A 22516-nucleotide genomic window follows, 5' to 3' on the forward strand; every position below is an offset into this window, starting at 1 on the left:
ATTTCAAATTTTCAACCGAAATAAGAGTCCTCTGAAATGCTGCCTGTTAAAGCAGCTCACAGTAAGGTGGCTCACTGGGGATTGTTTTGCTCTTCTAGGATGGTGAGCACTTACACATCCTGTAAAAACAAGTACCTGTAGTACTGTATGGTTAATAACGCATTGGCAAAAGTGTTTTGTGTCTTCTACAGGTTTTCTGCAATTGCCCTGTAAATGGAAGATGTGTCTTTTGATTTTGAGTTTTGAGGTTTTTGCAACAGCTAAGAGTACTTCTCTGAAGGTCTCCCAAGATACGTTCCCTTTGAGCAATTTGTTTTCTCCATTGACAAATAGCTGCCTATCCAGGATTCAGTGTAAAATATAGGTGATGGTTTTCTTGGTTTTTGACACTTTGCCTTGTTGTTTTCACAAATATATTTTCTGGGGATATGCAGAAATTTAAAATGCAAATATACCAAGAAAGCTGAAAAAATGAAATGTTTACGAAGACACTAGTCTTTTGTCTAATACAGAGAGGCAAGTAAAATTGCCTTGCTGCTGTGCTGCACCTGTTCTTAACATTTTGCTTGAATCTTCACTAGTTATATAATATTTATAGCATCCCTGCATCTTACAGCTCTGGAGCACTTGATCCTTGCTTCAGCTGTGGTGCACCTGATCATTATGCGACCTTATTTACATCCCCTCCAAAAGTTAGTGTTACTCTGAGAAAAGACTTAACTTCTTGGGAGCTGTAGAAAACTATAGCCCGCACTTGGAAAGGTACTTATGCACATGACTAACTTGAAACACAAGGATAATCCTATTAAAATCAGTGGGACTGCTTAGGCATTTTAAGGTAGGCACCTGCTTAAGTACCTTGGTAATTCGGAATCCGTAAGAGCAGCAGAGACTGAGTGAATTCCAGACCTAGAAAACTAGGAGCAATGCCAAGACTCCACCAGACCTGAGACAGCACTAACAATGGCACCAGTTAGAACCATTAGCTGGCTAGGAATGGAATTCAGCTGTGCTTTGGAAAAGCTGATATGTCTTAGGGTTATTGAGTCTTATTGTTTGCTAATTTGTGCAATATCTCACTGCAGAACTGAGGTTGCCATGTGGCACAGCTTCCCAGTGTGCAGGAGCTGTGAAATCCACATGGCATAAATACTATGCATGTAATGTGGGATGAGAAGGCAGTGTGAGATTCTCATGTAATGAAGGTGCATCCTACAGGCAAGTGAGCAATAAAAATGCCACATAAAGCTGTGCAGCAGCAAAATCAGCAATAAAAAAGTACTTCCTGCAGGGTCTTTGACATTCCAGTTACAATCAGCTAGCTTAGCTGTAAATACCACTTAATGGAAAAAATAACACAATAAATTCTGTTGCAGGAAGCTTGAAGATTCAATGTATGATGCCAGAACTTTTCTTCACTTTGCAGTGGGAAGGGCACATCATATTTTCATGTTAACAGGAACTGATAAACCGGCTCTCAGTATTTTTTGGTCAGTGGTTCTTTGTTTCTGATAAGGAAATTGCTGGACTAGACTTGCCAGGAATTTTTGTCCCTTACAGCCGCCTACTGCTCCAGGCATCAGCAAAACCTTGCAGAAGCAGTTGCTGAGTAAGAGCATCTGACATAAGTCTAAAAGCACCAAAATATAGCTAATGAAACTGCGTGTGCACACTGCCTTTTGTATCACTGTGTTGCTGTGCCGACTGACATAATGGCACAGCACTGGGCTGCGGTCAGGTGGAGAAACTTCTGAATTCTGCTGCAAACACTTATGCCTGTTTGCCTTGCTAACAACACTTCTTTTGAAGTATTTGCAGCAGATCAACATTTGTACTGATCAGAGGTTTTCGGATTCGGTGATTCAGCTGTAGGGACTTCAGGTCTTTACTGACTTCTTAATGTTATCACTAAGAGTGTATACCAGCAAGATTCGTGATTATGCAGTTGGAGAAAAATATTCTGTTGACAAATTAAACCATATTTCAAGGCTTTGTTGAGAAAGTTTAGCTTCTGTGAACAGATAGATCACAGAGGAGTGATGAAGAAAATGACATCCACTTTTCTCAACAGTGTATCTAGGATAGTTTTAAAGTTTACCTGTGCTACTAAGACTGACATATGAAAAATAGCATTGCGTGTAATTCTGTTGACAAAATTACGCTTGCGTGGTAGGCCCAAACAACTGGGAATCAGTTGAACACAAAAGTTTACATTGGTAAGCAGATTTCCATGAAGTAACAACAAGAGTTTTACCATACCTAGACAGCAAAGTGATCAATGGTGAACTCACAGGTGTGTGTGCCCGATTTCTATGCAGCAGAGCACAGCACTGTGCACAAGCACATGTGTAAGATTGGCCAGGAAAGACAAAGCCATTACTGTTGTTACTGCAGGTGGTTATTTCAGCAGGCTGGTAAAAAGCAAGCAGAATTAGTTTACCATATGTACATTTGTCAGCCTTAATGATACAATGGCAAAGCCTGAAATATGCCTTTTTTGGAAAAGAAATGTTCGGGTGGATTGTATGGTGAAAAACGTGCTTAATTCTGCTACCAAATGGCATAATGTCTTTGCATAAAAATGGAGAGGTAGGAGACCTTCTTATATCTCATTGACCTATCATTTACATAAGTTCTCTCAGTAAGTGCTATAGGCTATAGTTAATGAGCATATTTGGCTGGTTGTGAGTGCTGCAGGAAAATGACAGTCTAGAACCTCTGGAAGAAGCAAGGGAGATGAAAAATCCCATGAATTCAGAATGGTATAGTGCATAGTTTAGTTTAGTTTAGTGAAGAAATGAATCCATCCTCAAATATTCCCCTTAAAAAAAAAAAAAAAAGGGCAAAAAAAGCTTTTGTGTCCAAGCTTAAAACCAAGGAGGCATGTGATGGGGAGCAGTGGCCGAGAGTTTGTGAGAAGAGATCTGAATAGTAGCTTTTTCACACTATCAAATATCTTGTTTTTCAAAGGCTTAAAATAAATTTGAATATAAAGGAAGCAACAATATTTCTGTGGGTGACCAACCATACAGCACTGCAAAGAGCTTGCCTGTTTGGCTAAAACTGATAAAGTTTCAGAAAATAAAATATCTAGAATACATGTCTGTGTTTATGTGCCCACATAACATTTTTTGATCCTTTCAAAACACTTTAAAATAATTCTGCAGTGCTACGATGGAGTAGATGAATATTGTTAATAATTTACAGACAAACAGACTTTGGTTCTGAAGACTTACAAAGCTTGTCTAAACCTGATGGTATTGCTGAAAGCAAATCTTTATATTGTTTTTACTTTCAGCTATCCTTGAGTATGAACTCTGTGGCTATAAAAAAAAACAGGAGAGAAATAAGTGAACCATTTCACAGATAACATTGTATCTGTGGTAGTTTTGAACTTGAAGGCGGAGTGCTGTCCTGTGGGAGAACATAGAATCATTTTGTATGGAAAAGACCTTTAAGATCATCAAGTCCAGCCATTAACCTAACACTGCCGAGTCCACCAAATGAATACATGAAGTATTAAAGCTTAAGTTATAATGCTCTTCTACCAGTAATAGGCAATTCCATCTCTATTTCTTTCATGGAGTTTGAATAAAAAACTACTCACCTCCAGAGTTCATTTTACTCTGTGGACATGTTTATCTTTAAGGTTAATAGATAAGGCTTGGTAAACTAAAAAAATAGCAGTTCATGCACCTAGAGACTTTTCCCTAGGAACAAATGTCCAAATGCCATTATCCCCTGATAGACTTCAGAGTCAAGTGGCATAAATAGGATTGCATAGACAAAGGTCTGGTTGCTAAGCTATCTGATTTACCCCCACCTTTTGTGAAAAGCCACCTACTGAATATGGAATGAATTATTTGTCATTAACAGAAGGGTTCCTGAATACAGTCATAGCATTGGACCATATACTCCCATACAGGTGTCTTGTCTTTTCTTTTCTTTTTTTTTTTTTGAGAGGCTACCTGTACGTGCCAGTATTTTGCACGAAGATTGCAAAGTATGGAGAGCAGCAAACTATTTGCCATGTTTCTAATTAGTAATAGTAATTAAAATAATAATTTTATTTTGTTGCAATGGTACGTTATGCGTCCTTAAGTTTTCTGCTTTCTCTTGTGCTTCTTATAGAAAAAATCTAAAGCATTTCATAACTGACTATGAGCTTATTTCAAATTCGAATGAAGAAAATTAAGACCTCAGTTACTTTTGAATCATTTGATTACTGAAACATTAAGTAATATTTTCTCAGAAATCTTTACTAATTCATAGCTGTTCTTTTATTAGCAGCTCTGTCTCAATCCCAATTTAAAGCCAAGCTTTTGCTTTTTGTAAGATGTCATTTTTCAAAATTCTATTTGAATTACAAAATTTTGGGTCTCTGACTCTGTTAAATAGATAAATTCAGGTGCTATTTCTTTTTTTTTAATATAATTTTATTGAAGAAAAGGAAAAGAGTACAGAAGCACTTAGATGTAGTTCATTTTGTTGTGGTGTTGTTTTTGTTGTTTTTTCTTTTGTCTGGTGTGTTATAATAATACAGTGGTGTAATCCCACCTCCAGGTACTGCACAGACTACTTCAGGAGGACAAGTAGAATACAGAGCTCTGTCTGGAATTTGCTACATGGCATGGTATCATTTCGTTGGCCTTATCTGGACCAGTGAATTCATTCTTGCCTGTCAGCAAATGACAGTTGCTGGGGCAGTGGTTACTTGTTACTTCAACAGGTGAGTATAGAACTGCCCCCGTACAGTTTTGGGGATTCTCCAGCATTTACTTTAGTCTTTTTCTAGGCAAAATAGTTTTGAATAGACTACAGACTGCAGTTTATGTCAGTATCTTGGAATCCAATTTAATATGAAATAATGTTCCTTGCTGCATGATCTTGAGTAAGATTTTACAATGTGTATATTAATGTGACTCACCCCCACTTCTGGAGTTACCAGGCCAAACTGAGCTTGATACAAGACACTAGAGCTCAGCTGACTGGTGAAACTGCCATTCGGAAGGCACAGGCTGCATGTGACCCTTTTCCAGGAGACTGCATTAGCTCCAAATGGAGATGCAATATATAGCTCCTTGGTAATTTTGTGTATTCGTAGGCAGTTCGACCTCTTCCTACATGTTCATCCCTGCTTTGGCTTTCCATTTGTTCTGACTGCAAAAATGCCTAGTTTGCTACTCGGGCTTTTTTGTTGTTTTGTGTTTTTTTAAAAATTATTTATTCTGTGCAGATATATTCAGTTAACTGTAAATGCTTTAACACCACTGTTAAGAATTTAGAGATGTGTGAACAAACTTCCTCAAATTTTGTATTGCCTGAAACGTAAATGTGGGGGAAAGAAGGAAAAATATCTACTTTCATGATGTATACTGGTTTCTTAGACTTGCTATATTGTAAAATGAAATTAAATTGGTTTCGTGCACTAAAGCAGTGCTATCCTGCCATTGCAGGGTAAGATTTAAATTTCACAATACATTGTTGAGTTTTTTCACAGTGAAGAGAGTAGTATCCTGAAAAAAAATTTCCTCATAAGTATTTTATACTTTCACCTGATTGTTCTGTTTCTTTATGCCCAGTGATGAGATTTTCTGATCTCTGAAAAACACTGGCATTTTAAGGCATATCTTCATTTTGTATTGAAGGAATATGGTGATAATCTCAATTTGTTGGAAAATTAGCCCTTGAGAAGGGTGATGTGAGAGCGAGTCAGGGAGCCTGGTGGCAGAGGGCCTGGGGACCCTGGACCCTGGAGCACAGGCCACAGCTGCCCAGGACCATCGGGCTCAGGTGGCCAGGAAAGGAGGCTATGGGCTTCTCCAGAACTGGGGTAGCAGGTTTCTGTTGATGGTCTCTAGAATGTATCCCTGACTGTTTCAGCTGCTGATGGAAGGGCCTCCTGCTGCAAGGTTTCCAAATGGTCTGTGCCACTCTGCCCTGCAGAGACAGCAGCCCTGCTTGTTTCCCCTGGATTTCCCGCGGCAGCCAAAGCAGCAAAGCTGGCAGACGTGGTAACAGCCAGTGGCCACCGTTGTGCTAAGCAATGTTTTGTCATCCCCTCCAAGAAACCCAGGCAGGACGATGTTTAACACTTGTATCAGGAGACTGTCTCTGCTAGGATTCTCTGTGCAGCCAACAGCCGTGCCACCGAACTGGTGCTAGTAAAAGGGCAGGTCAAACTTAAAATACTGCTTTTTAAAAGGTTGAGATGTACTCTGTACTGCAGAGCGATGTAGTCTCACACTACTGGTTTACATGCCATGATAAGACCTGAAAAGGGAGGAACTTGCATTTCTTATGTCATCTCCTTTTTCCTGTTGAAGCTCTCAACACAAGTAACTAGCCTAGCTGTTGTTCTGTGGGTGGTGGGCTGCTCTTCTAAGCAAATTTATTTAAATTTTAAAATTTTTTCAAAAAAGCTTTACCTCAAGCTTTAGCAATTGAGTCAGCTTTAGTGGCTAAATCCTGAGGCACTAAGGGTTTGTATAAATTGGCTTGCTTGAGAAAGCACAGGAAAGAAAAGCAGTTTTGCTGACTTACTGGGTTGCATGCTGCAAGGCATTTTGGTACAATACACCATCTAAATCCCCAAGGTAGAGACACTGTCTATATCTTCTTCACACAGAGCAGGGAAGCACCTGTAGAAACCACTGTGATAACATTTACTGCTCTCTTAAGTCTTCCGCTTTCCAGCTATTTTTTACTGCTGCAGGAACCGGCCACAGAGTACAGAAGGTTCCTGCACCCAATTGTATTGAAATCTTTTTGTACATCTACTGTCAAGCCCTCCTCTTGCTTGCCAGGTGACATGTGCTGTGTTGAGAGTTGTGCTTGGAAGGGGCAATGCAATTTTTCTGCAGTGGTAATCCCTTTTCCTGGCCCTTAGGCTGTCAGCACAGATCTGCGGACACAGGGCAGTGCAGGAATGGGGAGAGGACGGTTAGCTGCAAGAGCAGTCGCACCATCAAGGGCAAGGGTTATCTCAAGCTGTTCCAGCAATTCTGAGCTTGTCTGCTCTGTGTTTTTAATGTATTCCCTGGGGCAGCATCATAAAGGCATGTCACAAGAGTTTGTTTATGATACCTCACAGAGAGGCTTTCTTCTTTGCTTGTAAGTGCTCCAGGGAAATGGCACAGCCTTCCCTGCAGCAGTCTCCTTTCACAGCACACGCAGCAGTGTGCTGCACAGCCAGCAGCCACGCTGGAGCGGCAAATGGGGAGGGCAGGGGGGGCATGTTAGCTGGATTAGTTTTAAAGGTGACGTATGTTTGACCTGTCATACCACCACTGAAAATGGATTTTGCCACCTTTTATTTCAGATGAAACGTGAATACATGAAAGATTTTATTAATTTATTGAAATAAATAGAACTTTTTTGCTTAATGGTTATTTTCTATGACTTGTGGAAAGGTTTCAGTCTTTTAAAAAACCTTCTTTGTTACTATTGCTGGGCAGCTTCTTCCCTCTCTGGGATTAAAGGGAGGTGGTATGGTAACTTGATCCACATCACAGGCATCCATGTCATGTCCTGTCTGTGTTTGAGCTTATTCAGTAACCCAAATGTGTGTATGTCACTGCACAGGGTTGAATTTAAGGAATTATATAAGCATTTGCAGGACTGAGGTTTCCCCCTTGACTCTAAGGTGTTCAGCACTACAACTTCCGATAGATTCACTGGGCGATGAAGTACATACATCTCCCAGTAAGTCAAAAATCCAAGTTTATGGATTTGCACCAAAGTCATTGAGAGATGGACTAGGAGCAAATTTTTAAAGGATTTCTCTTCCCTTTTCGAAGATGTCTGCAATATTTATGGGTATCCTTTGCCCTACTTATGTACTTGACCTAACACATGTGAAAGAGACACCAGCGTGGATGTAGTCAGACCTGTCCCTTGTGGTTTTGAGAGCAGATAAAAGGGCGCTTGAGGTACAGTCTGTGTGTTCTCTGCTAGTCTGATAATGTCTCTTTTATTACAAATCTTGTAATTTATTATATTTGTTTAAATGCTGCGATTCCTATTTACTTGAGGAATATATGATCCATTCCTTAACTCTTCTGAAGTATTTTACACTAAATCTCTTTGTAGGTGGTCTTTGAAACAAATGAGGCAGGACTGAAGAAAACTATAAGTACAGCTCTGAAAAGAAGGAAAGGCTTTTAAAGAAATGCTTTTTTCCCTCTTTCAAAAGTCTAAGTCTTTTGGGTGTGCCAAAATTACATTTTTTTTCTTTACATAAAGAAGCATTTTTAAAATGAAAGCTGAGAAGTATATGTGATCATTTGATTCAAGAAACTCAGTGTTAAGGAAGTGTCACAGAGCTCACAAGAAAATAAAGACAATTGGCAGCACTGAAGAAAGAAAACTGTTAAAGAAATGATGTGGTATTGAGTACAGGTTCACAGGACTTTGGAATAGGAATGTTCTATGTAAATCAAGCAATTTGGTGGTAACATGAAAGAGGAATACCAAAGAGGAAAAGCAAGCTGTGGCCCTGCTGAGTCTTGTAACCAGTTCTATCAGGCAGAGTCCTGCTTTTCCCCAATACCTTGTGTGCATGCAGTGGAGTCTGCACACAGAATTCGCTGCACCGTATGAACTGCCCACAAAAGTTTATGCGTATGCATGACTCTATGCTTGGGCTAAAGTAATTTCAGGATTGCAGCCATATAATGTACAAATCTCGGTGAAACTTCATCCTTAAGGGTAATTGGGTGTGGGTGATTGAGCCAATCTTCAGCTTGTTTAGAGTCAAAAGCATCATCTGTTGTGTTTAGCTAGCCATTTTCCTATGTTTCTTACCCTGAGCCAGAATTACAAGGAAAATCTTTGTTCTTTTTCTAATCTGTTTGGAAGCAAAGCAAGAAACCTTGTCAGACCCTGTTCTTGTGAGAATTCCTTTGCTAGGAAAAGCATCCGAATGTGGAGAAATTTACCTAAACTTGACATTCCTACTCATTAATCAGTCCTATTAAAAGTATCAAAAACCTTCTTCATTTTTCTCTTCAGTAGAAAGTCGATTATTAACACAACAGTAAACTTTGTCCTTTCTGTATTTCTCACCTTTGGTTAACATTTAACTTGCAGAAACTTAATCTCTTATATTCTGAGATCTGACAAGACTGTCATATGTAAGGCAGTGTGCGAGGGAAAAGGAAACAATGGTGCTACATGGATAGAATAACTCATCTATGTTGTGATGTATACAGAAGTATCACAGAAACCTGATGACTTAAAAAACCCCAAACTACCTTATTCAGTATAAGATTCCACTATCCCCCAAGCTGTTCCCCTAGTTGGAAGACCAAAAATAACAAATGCAGCAAATGATTTGCTGGAATTTCCTACTTAAAATAATGTGGTATATTCACATATTTAAATACAACTTCATGGCTGCAAAGTATTTAGTGTTTTGAATGGACTGTGGCGATACTTTCAGGATTCTTGCAGAACTGTGATACCCATCTTGATATAGCATGTATGATTTAAATCCTTGCTGAAGAGAGGACTTAATAAAAATATAGTCGCAGAGCTTTTCAGTCCCAACCAGTCACTTTTATCACTGCCTTTTTATTTTTTCAGTTTCTTGTGCAAGCTATTAATTTTTCAAGGTAACGGCGGTTTTGAAGGAATCACTTATGAAAATAGGACATCTTATTTGTGCTATAAGGTCTGATCTTTACTTAACTATTTAGTCAAACTGCTGCTGGTTCTGTTGCCTAAGGCAAATTTTTCAGGGTTGGGCCAGCTGCTGAAGAGTTGCTTTATAGAAAGGCTATTTATGACTGGTCAGTATTTTTTTTTAATGCTGTGAAACATTTTTTCAAGGTATTTATAGTGTTAATCTATTTGATTATTTTTTTCCCCCAGCATTTGAAGAGGGTGGGGGAGTGGCTTTTAAGTTCATTTCCTGGTTTTTATATAAATTCTTGAGAGCTGTGTCATACTACTTTCTGTAAATGATTGACATTAAACTGACCTTTATAAAGGAACTAAGAGAATAAAACTTGTTTTTAGGCCAATTTTTTGTCTTTCCTTTTCAATTTTAGGAAACACATTATTTCTCCAAAACAATACAGGTCAGTGTGCAGTATATTTACAAGGTTTTTAGGCCGAATTATAATTTTAAATATATAGTGTGATACTCCTTTTTTGTGTATTCTATTTTAAACAAATCCTGCTCAGTGAAAAAAAAAAAGTACTTATGTGAACAAAATTTAAATGAAATTCAGCCAAATCACAACAATAAAAGTAGATAGTAGATTTCAATTTTACACGTAGAGAGCATATGTTACTTTTTCTAGTTTTAATTTTACTACATAGCGGATTCATTCTTTCAGACTAAAATCTTGCAGAAACAACAGTCAAATAGAAGATTGCGGAGAATAAGAAAAGTGATAGAAACTGGAAATAGGTATTCAAAGAAGTGTTCTTAAATGTTGTTCACTTAAGGTTTTTTCTAGATCTTTTTCCATTACTGGATACATCAAAACAGTCATTGCTTAAGAATTAATCCAATATAAGTTATACACTTGACGGCTTTCCTCTGGACTAAAGTGAACATTCAGATGAATTCGGTAGGAAAACTGGAGTTGTTCAAGTTTAATTCTTTAAATTTCCAAATACTGAAAAAGATACAATGTATTTCTTCTTAAATAAGTTTCTAAAAACTTTTTTAAATTTTTTTTTCTTTCTAGAAATAAAAATAGCCCACCATCTCACCCAGTCCTGTCTTCCATATCAGTTCTTTTTTGCTATCATCTAGGAACTGCTGTAAAAGGCTCGTTTCTAATCACAATACTGAGAATCCCAAGGATTATTCTCTTGTACCTTTATAGTATCCTAAAACAAAAGGTAGGTGTATACTTCTGTAACACTATAAAAATAGTAGTTAGAAGGTGAGATTCATGAAAAAATAGCGTGAAGAATATACTTCTTGCTTAAAGATGGATGACATGATGTAGATTTTATATTTTATACCACTTCCTTCATTAAGAAAGCTTCCCCCCCAACTCAGATATCAGTACTTCCTTTTTTTCTGTCAACTCAGATAACTTTAAAAGCAGAAAAAAATGACATTAAAACCTACCTTTATTTAGTGTTTGTATATAAAAGTTTTTATTAAAAATAAAGGGAAAATTTGGCAGAATGCTCTATTTAAAAATTTTGCATCATAACTCTTAAAAAAGCAAAGGTAAGAACATTAATTCTTGCATATAAAATATCATACAGAAAATATGTCGTCTGCCTTGTAATGGGAGTTTATAGAAAGTATGTATGAAATAGGAACTATTCCAGATATTTGTGTAGGATCCAAACCACATCTTTTAAGGTATATAAAAAATATAGCTGGGCTATTTTGATTGTTGCTTGCCTTCTTTCTATCTTTCATACATCTCTGCATCTCTTCTCTTGTGCTGAAAACATACCACTGCAGTTAGCTCTGGCACTTTGGCAAGGACAGAGGACTGTCATGACTGCACAGCTCTGATTTTAGAGGAATAGTTAGGCAAAGTTTTTAAATTCAGGTCTTTCCTCTAGAGCTTACCTTGGCCTTCAAGCATGTTATGTATAGTTATAACAGGGTATTTATATTCCCCATCCCTGGTACCTATGAGGCATGAGTATGGGGTATAGTTTGGTATTGCTTAAATAAATGCCCCTTACCTGAAAGCTCTGTAAGTGTCTGGGTTTATGTCACTTTTGTGCGAAAGCCTTTGTTACAAAGCTCGGTGTGTTGGGTCAGCTAGGAACTTTCTTTAAAGATGATAGATGAGATGAGCTGGGCTAGACAGAAGATAGTTTTCTACCTCTAGAGGAGGCAGAATAAGCAGTCTTGCTGGGTACACTGTTTTGCAATACGAATAGCTGTAAAAGATTTAACTAGCAAAGGAAGTATTGTGTCTATAGCAGTGCACTACGAGCTCCTTTTGGTCCAGTTGCCGAGCATTCAGCTGAGGATGTGACGTGGCCCATAGCCGTAGCTGCTGCTAAAGAGGCTATAAAGTGCTCTGGCCACCTTATGTCCCCTGTCTGCTGAAGGAGCCCCCCCCCCCCAAGCAAACTTGCTTCTTCCCATGGGAGAAAGGATAGGCTATGGCCCCTTTCCATTGAGGCTGTCTTCCACAAAGGGCCAGAGTAGTGATACTAAAGGATGGAGAAGTGATGCTGCACCCGTGTAGAGCTCACCCAGACTTTGCTACCCATGCAAAAAATGCTGCTGTTTCCTGTGAACAGCAGGTAAATTCGCAGATGTGTTGTACACAGCTATCTTCAAGCAGAATCAGAGAAGAGATGGCAGTTGAAGTCCCTTGCTCTAGGTTTTTAATAAAGAGTACTTACTGAGATTGATACAGTTTTAGTAAAATCATCTGTCCAGCAATACATGGCAAGATTAAAAGTATTTCTTTGCTGTCAGGAATTTGCATGTACAGTTGCCATTTTAAAGGAATTATTCCTGGAATATTTTCAAGAACTTCTTTGGAAAAAAGTTGGGAGGTTTGTGGTTTCTGCACAAACAGTGGTAGCTGTGGGGACCTGAGGTTTTCATATAGCTCTGCTTTCCAAAACAAAACAAAAACATTGTGACCTCTGGAAAAAGAAGGTTAAAAAGTCTCAAGTATCACTGAACTGAACTTCCTTTTGCTGAGGAAAACATCCAGTTATTACATTTGGAAGGCTACCATGGCTACCAAGATGCCTTTTTCTTGTCTTGCTTGGCAAAATCTTTATATGATGAACAATTCTGAGCTTATAATGTGATGGGGGTGGGGGAGGGGGTGGAAAAAACACTGAGCTTTGCTGCTGTTTTTTGTGTATAATTAATATAGATTAATGGTCTGTTCTAATACATGCTTCTTCCTCCTGTCCTGAAAAATTAATGTATGCTCTGAGTCAATACACACACGTGTGCATACAATTCCTTCTGCCCATTTTATTTTTGTTCATTAGGGTACCATTCATTTCAGAACTGTGAATGTTTTTTGATAAACAAAAAAGTTAAAAATCTGTCAGTGTACTCCCTGATCACTGCAAAGTACTGTAAGGGTTACTGACTTGCCTGCCTGTTTTGTTCTCCAAGCAGCTGTTAGCTCATAAAGCTGCTTGCAGCACTTATTTTCTTTTCCCAGAGAAGAATCTTCCATCCACAGGAAGAAAAAAAAAAAATGCTCAGCTCATCAGTCATTAATACTGAAGGGTCTGAATTAAAAACAGTTCCTGTAATCCTAAAGGAAATATCTGCTGCCTAAGTGAATGTTTTATTAGAGGAGTCAGTCACCTGAAAAACAAGTTTTTCTAAAATAGCAGTCTGTTTGGGTCTAATTCTGTGTCCAGTAACCAAACATTTCATTCTATTGCAGGAGAGTGCATGTGCAAAGTGCCTGTTCAAGTGCTGTTTCTGCTGGTTTTGGTGCCAGGAAAGTTTCTTAAGATACTTTAACCAGGTACACTCTATCATCTCTCTCTCACTCAGCTGTCTGCATACCTAGTCTAGAAACCGTGTGTGAATGCTAGCTCCGCTTAGCACGACTAAAGCAACATCCAGTGCATGCAAGCCAGAGTTTCCTGCTGGTCACCTAAACTAAACGAACACGTTTCAAGTGTAGACGGAACTTGTTGCAGGGAAACAGGGCGCTGACAAACATGCACGGTGCAAAACTCTAGAAAACTTAATACAGCTTGAGACAACCCTTTCAGAGGGTCATGTGCTGTTTCTGTAGGTAAGACAACTTAAGGTTTTGTTGTGCCAGACAGGCTACTGAAATACAGAGGGTCCAAGGTGGAAGGAAGCAATGAAGAAGAAAGAAACCCGCCTGGAGATGTGTCATTAAACTAGATACAGTATTTTCCACCTGAATAAAGTCCTGAATAAAGAAACTTGAACTCCTGGCTGATTTCCATTATCAATATATCTGGGAATATGATCTGTGATGAAAAAGCCAGATGATATAATACTCTCTTTCTTTGAAAGACATCTTTGTTTTGTTAGCAGTTTTGTTTCAGAAGTGGTTTTATTAGAAATGGATGATTCCTGACATGCAGCAGTTTTTCAGATACTTGACTCCTGCTTTTTCCTTCCTGATCCCTTTCTCCAAATGTTTTCCAGCTCTATATACATCGTTGTAAATAGTTAATTTTTCTTTTTGTCAGTCCCCTTTTGTTATCTCTGGTGACTGTGGTATTCTTAATGTGAAAGGGAATCAGATGTTCCTGCTGATTCCTAACTCTGACTGTTGTGTTCTTTGTTCTCATTGCTGAGGGTAGCAGTGAAGTAAACAAGGCAATTCTGATAAAGGGTCTGACTTCTTCTTTAAAGTAGCTGCATAAATTAAGCTTAATCTTGGACAACTATGAAGAGAAAGTCTTTCACTTCTGCCTGGATTAAATACTTGTGCAGTGAAGTCCCTGGTTCTGGACAATGAATTTTCCAGACTTACATTTTTAGGTAGATCTTATGGTCGCTGACTTGGTGAGGAGTCTCAGAGTTCGTTTTGACTCCAGGGTTTCCATTTGTAGTCACCTTTTCCTCTTGGCTTCCTGCCTTTCAAAGAGATATCCAGCATCCTAGTGTTTACTTTCTCCAGCTGTTTTATGCTATGTGCTTGTTAAAAGAAGAATTAATTACTGTAACGTTCTTCCTTTTGTTTCAGAAGGCTGTATTGTAGTTTTTGTTCCCTTAGAAGATTTCCTGTTTCCTGATCTATTGTAGGCAAATTTCTGGTTTTATATGAGTTGTGGTTTTTAACCTAATGGTCATAATAGTGTGTTTGCTGTTAGATAATTGCCTGGTTGAACATCTTTTTGGCAAAGGTGATGGTGTTCCAAGTGCTCCAAGTCCAGGGCAATTTGGGCGAGGGTTAGAGGAGAAGAAAAGCAAGAACACACTTTAAGATTTTAATAGAAATTTTATCTGTATGAAGGGCTAACATTGGTCTTAGATTATTGAATTTCACAGACTAATTAATGTATCTAATGATTTTTTTCTTTTTTTTCTATAAAGAATGGATTCAAGCCTATTTCTTTAAAAAAAATTGGCTAAGGCTGAAAAGCATTGTCTTCAATTTTGTAGTATCGGCAGCAAAATGTAAAGAGGGGAAAAAAGAAAAAAAAAAAAAGACAAGCTTGCAGTTTTAAGCAGCTTAACATACGGCTTGATTAACAGAAGTACTGAACTCTTAAGAGCCCTTACTGAGATCAGTGAAAGCTGCTGGGTACAGCCTTGACATTTCACATGGATGTTAAAATGTGGACTTGGGAGGGGTTAAAAAATTGCTTATACCTACATTTCTAACATTTTTGAAAGTATTTTTTGGTTCAAATTTTGAGTTTTGTGTGAGTTGAAATGACTGAAATGTGGGACAGCTTTTACAAAAAGTTGGTCCAAAGCTCATTGTGTGAGTTAACATTCCTTACTATATTTTTGCCTTTATTCTGGTATTACTTCCACTGTAGTAACAAGCATATAGCTACCTGAAACTCTTAAAAAAAAAAAAAAAAAAAAAAGAAAAAAAAAAGCAGCCTTCCCCATCACTTCTGCGCTGTATTCTTCTTGTTATATTGCTTAGATGACTTAAATTCCTTCTCCTCCTTCATTCACAAGTTTAATGAGGATTAAACAGAGCCCCTTGTTTTCCCTCTGGGAAACTTGCAGACGAGAAACAGGTGCTGGAGGAAGTAACGCTGGTGACAGCGCGAGCTTTGTTCTTCCCATGCAGCTTCAACTAAGTGCTCTGTTACGTTATCAGAGTACTTTTCGGGCTGTGGTGCCATCTCTCAGGTGGGACTTAGCACAGAGTTTGGTAGTTTCACGCATCCTTGAAGTGACTCATTCTTTGCAGGCTCAGCTAAATTTTATTCAGCTCTCCTGGAACTTAACTGAAATGGGGAAAAAAGGGTACCCTGGCATCTTCCCGCCGTGACAGAGCGCTGTGCTAGATGCTGACAGTTGGCATATTTGCAGTGGCAGTTGTTGGAAGAGGGATAATGTAAACCCAGCGTCCTGTGCAGATTGCCATGTGGATGATTACATTCTGCCTTCCTAAATTTCTCCTGGATTTGCAACTGGATCCTGTGCTAAACTGTGGTGTAGCGTTGCTATGTGCTGTTAAACAGTTCACTCCTTAAGCTGTTCCATTTCAGTCATGGGCAAAGTGATTCATGTGTGTGTATAATCCATTAGTAACAATTGTAAAGCACTCTGGGTTCTATCTGGATGAAAAGTGCTTTGTGAATATAAAGTCATTATCCTTACTTGACAGTTCTGTTTGCCAACACTTGTCAGAATTACCACAGATTTTTCATCTTCTGGCTCTGATGGTTTCAGTATGTTCCAGATAAACATATCCAATCATCCCAAGTAAAAGCTGGGAGATTGAAATTTGTCTTCCATAAAAAGAATATACTGTGTTTTTATTTAATGTGGTTTGGGACCTACAAGGTCTGTCTGTCTCCTGCTTTCTTAAATTGTAGTGGCAGTCTTAACTTTTGATACATCAAAACGCTCACTTTTTTCCCCCCTTTACAGCCTTGTTGCAATGACTGTTTTTTAAACAATATATCTATTTCAGGATAGTTTTGCTTTTCTGTGTCTGCTTTGGGTTCATCCTCAGCCAGCTGGCGAGCAACCGCTCCACAGCCCCTCGTGGATGTCTGACGGAGCTGCTGAGCAGTGTGCGGTGTCTGTGCTTCCACCCGCGCAATTCCTGCCGTGCAGCCTTGCGGGCCCTGGGCTCGCCGTCACCGAAGGCAGCGATGTGTTAGTTTGCATGTGCTGGTACTGAGACCCTTCACTGATACTGAAAACCAGCAACTGTCTAGCGTGAAAAAACAGAAGCAAGTCTGTCTAATGGTCGTATATCCATGGCCGTTGGTTGTCTCTTAAGCTTTGGGTGGAAGCCTATCAGGAGGTTGTGGTTAAATGCCTTGTGGAGAAGTGACCTAGATAAAACCAAAATTAATGCATGCTAATGTAAGCACAGTTCTCCTCTGCACTGCCAAACACACTGTGCCTCACCCATCAAGTACTTCTTTTTCTTCCCAAAAACAATACTGCATTTTAATGTTACTGGAAAAATTGATTCTAGATGTTAAGCTAAATTTTCAATCATTTGAAAATACAGTTGGCTAAAATGTTCCTCTTCAATGAAATTACATATTTTTGCTTTCCCTCTAGAGGCTTTATGTATGTTATAACAGGAAATAATTCTTAGGTCTTTACTTGCTCCATTAGGGTGAATCGCATAGGGGATAGAGGTGAACAAGGCTGACTAATTCTTGCTTTGATACCTTTTGCCTCTCCCCTATCCCATTTAAAAAAAATAAAAAAAAGTTGGGATTTCAGAAATCCTAAATTAGAACATTGTCACATTAACTGCAGAAGCCGCTGTAAGCACCTCCAGTAACGATGTAATCACGATGCAATGGGCACTTAAAGCAGGATCCTTGTGGTCCAACCCCTGTAGCTGAAATGGAGCCCAGGCGTAGCAGTGTGATGCTGCAGGAAAGGACACCCAGCTGCCCTCCGAGGAAAAGTTGGGTTGGTCCTGCCCACTGGGTGACAGCTAGGGAGGGAGCAGATGACCCACAGAGTAGGAAGCAAGGAAGGTCGAAGGACAAGATTTTCTCCACTAAGTCCAGACTGCAATTTAAAGTGGAATGGAAATAAAGGAAAGTTGTGCTTCTTGGACTGCTTGGGAAAACCCAGGAGGCTAATGAAGGTTTTCTTACAGATGGTAATTAGCCTAAGAATAACCCCCCTCCCTGTTTCTGTATTAGCTGTTTGCTTGTCAGTTGGAAGTAGGGAAGGAGAATACTCTCCGTGTGTTTGTCAACCACGGGACAATAAATAGCTGTCTGCTGACAAGGCTGCAGAAAGGGCAGATTCAGTCCTGGAATGTGTGAGATTAAATACTTGCACCAGGAAGAGGGGGATAAACGGCGTTGTGCAAGTTGCTGGTTAGGTGATCAGCCTTATCTCGCGGCGGGGGGCTGGATTATCCTGATGTGTCTGCTTTCACAAGTGAAGGCCAAGAGCAAGCCCGTTATCCATCTGTGAGTGTATCGAGAAGAGAAATAGCAGGGAGGGGTAAGACCTAAGACAAGATCAGCAAGAAGAATCAGTAGATGTAAATTGTTCACGAGTAAATGTCTGGAAGCTGGAAGAAGGCTCCTGAGGACAAGAGGGACAACTGTCTGGAATAGCTCCAAATGTAAGGGCTGGGAGAGGGAAAAGCCCTAAGTAGTTTAAAGAGGGGCCTTTCCACTTAAGAGAAGAAATTGTATAATGTGCTAATCTGGAATAGCCAGGGACCAGAGTGGCTGAAAGTCCCTTCCAGTCTTACATGTCCACGTCTCTTCAGTGGCGCCTCGCAGGCCCACGTTGCTCTGACTTCCCACCACTATTTGAGAGGCACAATACAGCTTTCTCACCGGGCCGCTGACTGCTGTACGGCAGCCACAGAAACGTCACTGACTCTTGCTGCCACTGGATTTTGTTTTCTGAGGGAATTCCAGTGGCAGCTGTGACACTTCAAGCTGAGACCCTTCGGAGTCCAGCCCGAGCTGCGCAGCATTGCACTGGGTGGAGCTACCCCGGGCAGCCCCGAGAGAGATGGCAGCAACAAGGTCACGTCGGGATGAAAACACCAGCAGAGCAGAAAAAGCTCAAGTGGGATGTGAGACCAGCGTGTCTCCTGCTTCTTTTTTAAGAAGGTTCCGTTGCTATGGCAATCCTCTCTTCCCCAAGCTCATTTTATTAAAGCAAGCCCTAGAACGGAGGGCTGAATTCAGCTGTTACACAAAGTGGCAATTATTCTCAACAATTGGGGAACTTATGGCCTGGATCTGAGCCACAGCGCCTTTCTCATGAAACTAGCAGGTCAATTTTTCCAAGACCCTTGACATTCTGTGTTGTGAGGCACAGAAGGATGTATTCTTTAAATAGTTTTTTTTGCATACTGTGGTATTTGGAAATATGTAAACATTCACATTCCTTATTTATTCATCCTGACACTGAGAAACTAGTGTCTAGTTCCCAGGCTCCAAGCCAGAGGAAGCCTGTGTTCTTCACAAAGGTGGTTCTACAGTACCAACTTGCCGGTGCAAGGATAAAGACTGTTCCTGACCCCCTCTCCCTCAGGCTGTCTGACCAACGGTATGCTATCTCTGCCATTATTACTTGCTTGTCCCCATAGCAGAGGCCACCACTGTAAAACATCGATTCATTAAGCAAAGATAAAAACCATAATAGCTATACTGGGCCAGACTGAGCCTCCGTCTAGCTGTGCCCCATCTCCAGCAGTGGCTGTGAGTGAATGCTAAGGTAGAACGCGTGTGCATTTCCCTGTCCCCGTGCTGTTTCTGAATCTGTTTTCAGCCTAGGGACGTACTGAGCTGAGTATGTTTTCTGTGTGTTTGATCACTCTCGGTGGATTCCTTTTCCCTGAACTTTCCCAGACTCCCTTGAGCTCATGCAGCCTTTTAAGAGCTGAAGCATCCTTTGTCCAGCAGTTCACAGCTTACAGACTTACAGTAAGAAGCAATACCATCTGCTTTCAAATTTGGCTCCTGCTACATCCTATGGTCCTCCCTCTGCTTAGTCCTTGTTCTGGAAGAAACAGTGAGCCATCTAACCCTACCTACCCTCTCCACATTTATCCTGATTGTGTAGCCTTCTTACCACATCCTCCTTCAGTCGTCTCTTTTCCAGCCAGAACAGCCTGGTGTATACAGTTGTTCCCCAGACAGAAGACATTCCATACCTGGATCATTCCTGCAGCCCTTCTTAAATGTTTTCAAGTCCACTAAAGCTTTAGTGCATGGGAAAAGAGAATACTTTCTGTAGAAAAACACCTTTAAGTAACCTGTTTGTAAATGATGGCAGGTTCTTAACTGACCATGGTCTACCATCTTGGCCTTCACAACTGTTTCCTCTTTGAAAGGGATTGGGTTGTTGCAACTGCAAAATGAATGGGATATCTAAGCTTTTTAGTCCAAAGTCCAAAATTATTTGCAAATACTGGTAATCGCTTGTGTGTTAGGATAAGGATGAGAAATCCCTTGAGTTCATTTCTGTGCCATTCTGAGTTTCATGGAAGCATAAATTTGCTTAAATATTAGACATGCATTTTTAGTATTTAGTTGGAGCGTGTAGATTTCTATGTGGCTGGATGGGATCAGGGTATGGGGTCCGTATGGGAAACATGGGAATTACGAGAGAAGTGCATGGAGCCACAGTCTAGGCTGAACAAGAAACCCTCCAAATATTATTTTTTTTTTCTTAGAAATGTATTTTTTGCTGAAAGGTAGAGATCACTTGGCAGAGTCCTTAGCTGGTACTAGTAACATTCTTGCTTCACTTAGGCCAATGACTAGTTCTGTAGCCTTCACCAGTTCATTTGTTTGTGTCTCTCTCATTCCTTCTGTAAGGTTGGGTTATTACCTGGCTGCCTTTCTTGCTTGGATGTTATGACTAGTTGATACTTACATGATTTGTTGAAGTTGTAACTGTTATAAAAGCCATTCTTTATTAACTGGTTTGTAACATGTCAAATCCCTATGCAGGTACTATTCGGTGCCCAGCATTATTTTCAGTCTTTCCAAGATAACTGTTCTAGTTAATAAATATCAGAAATTCTTTTCATTGTGCATTCCTCAGATACCAAAGTGGCTAATTCAAGAGTCCAAACAAATGGTTATTTATTTTAAGTTTGGAAACAATGTTTGTGCAAGTGCATATGCATTTTCAACATTCTTTTTCATTTTTAAAACAGGACATTTTTTTCTATTTATAATGAGTACATAATCTCTGTTTAGTTTATTGGCAAAATTTATACTGACCTCACCAGATCAGGATCTGCTCTGTGAATTGAGTTTTTAAGGGACAGAAACAAACTTAGAAAACCCCTTTCCACTTTGTGTCTCCTTTTCCTGGCTGTTAATGGGAGTGATGAAACAGATGTAACTTCTGGCATGTTATAGATAGGTCTATCCACGTTTGAAATATGCAGTGACAGCTACAGGCGGAGGACAGAGAGGGAGCTTGATTTGAGGCCGTCTACCCTACACCTGTGCCCCGGGGAGATGGTGGCCACAAGGCTGGCACTGGCCCTACTGGCGTGCCTGCTCTCCTGCTGCCCCACGGCAGGCGCGGGATGGCTGCAGGCACCTTGCAGACCTGCCAGGTTGAGTGAGGCAGGTGGGACAAGGATGCTTCTTTTTCAGAAGTGTAGGCAAAGGTATTGTAGCCAACACCTGACCGAGGCAAAGAGTACACCTCTGCCGGTGCTGTTCTCCTGGGGGAAAGGGCCAGCGTCAGAATAAAGGAAAGTCATCACAGAAAGCATTTTTTCCTGCTTAGGAATGAAGCAAATTTGCTTGTTTAAATAGAATTTTATGCAGATACTCTACATGTTTCTGTAGCGTTCAGTGGAGTCTTTGATTTTTCTTAGAAAATAAATCCATGGTCTGTGTTTATACTTTTTCCATCTATGCATGTGTTTGCTACTACGTAAGTACAGTATTTACAGAGTGTCACTGTTTACTTCTACTCTTGGTTTTTTTGCTTGTTATCAGAGAAAAAAAAATAGTCATGTAAAAAATAAATAATATCCACAATAAAGAGACAAAGGATCTTTGCATTTAATTTCTTTCTTTCTCTGTAATGTTTTAAGATAGGATCTCTATAGCTTTACTACACAACAGTATGTGACAGAAATGGCTATGGGGTAAAACGACTCTGCAGAAATACATTTTCTCTGCCTTCAGATATCTGAGGCTATTTGATATTTTGATTTGTAAGTAAGAAAACACAGATTTTTCAGCAGGAGCTGTTTTGCAGTAGGCCAGTATAATTCACTTTCAGCAAACCAGTTACGGGCTTTTTTCACTTCCAGGTGAAGTAGAAAGTAATCTAAGCACCAAGTACATGTTGGGGTGTATAAATTCCTTCAGAACAGTAATCCCTTGCATATCGTGGTTCTTACTGACCGTACCAGACGTGACTACTGTTTTGTGGCATAATCCACTTTCTAATATTTTGAGTAAAGGGAAACTACTCAGAAAACTTGCTGGTAAAGCACAAAGCATACATTTCAGGTGTTGAGTGATGGTTTTCATAGCTGATCTTTTGGACACAGTTTAAAAACCTTGTTGAGAAGTTCCATAAATGGGACATATATGTCAGGTTATGCACAACAAGTGCTAAAATAATCCAATCCATGAAGGTAAATATTGCATCCTCCCCATCTGTCTTAGCAAATTTCCACAAAAAGAAATAGTCTAAAATTCTCAGTACATCAAAAAAAATGTGAGTGCCCTTATTGCCTGAAATTCTGAGGGGTTTTTTTGTAACATAACATGCGCTGGTCTAGTCCAGGGTCCTTTAGCTGCTCTTTTCCAGTTATTTTCACAATAGGTGTCATCATCCATTAAAGGGTTTATTGTATGACTATAGACAAAAGCTTGACTTCAGTAGCATAGGAATAGTTTGAAAAGGCCGTGTATAAAAGCTTTT

General features: G+C 39.7%; 1 protein-coding gene across 2 annotated transcripts in view; it reads left to right on the plus strand.

The window, feature by feature from the left end:
• Positions 1–22516, plus strand: part of SLC44A3 (solute carrier family 44 member 3) — a 40691-nt gene that overhangs the window by 13582 nt on the left and 4593 nt on the right. For both annotated transcript variants that reach the window (XM_056356253.1, XM_056356254.1), the window contains exons 10-12: positions 4564–4729; positions 10701–10857; positions 13365–13448. In XM_056356253.1, coding sequence (XP_056212228.1) covers positions 4564–4729; positions 10701–10857; positions 13365–13448 — 407 coding nt within the window. The remainder of the gene's footprint in view (positions 1–4563; positions 4730–10700; positions 10858–13364; positions 13449–22516) is intronic.

This window comes from Falco biarmicus, chromosome 11 (genome assembly GCF_023638135.1).
Source record: "Falco biarmicus isolate bFalBia1 chromosome 11, bFalBia1.pri, whole genome shotgun sequence".
NCBI lineage: Eukaryota > Metazoa > Chordata > Aves > Falconiformes > Falconidae > Falco > Falco biarmicus.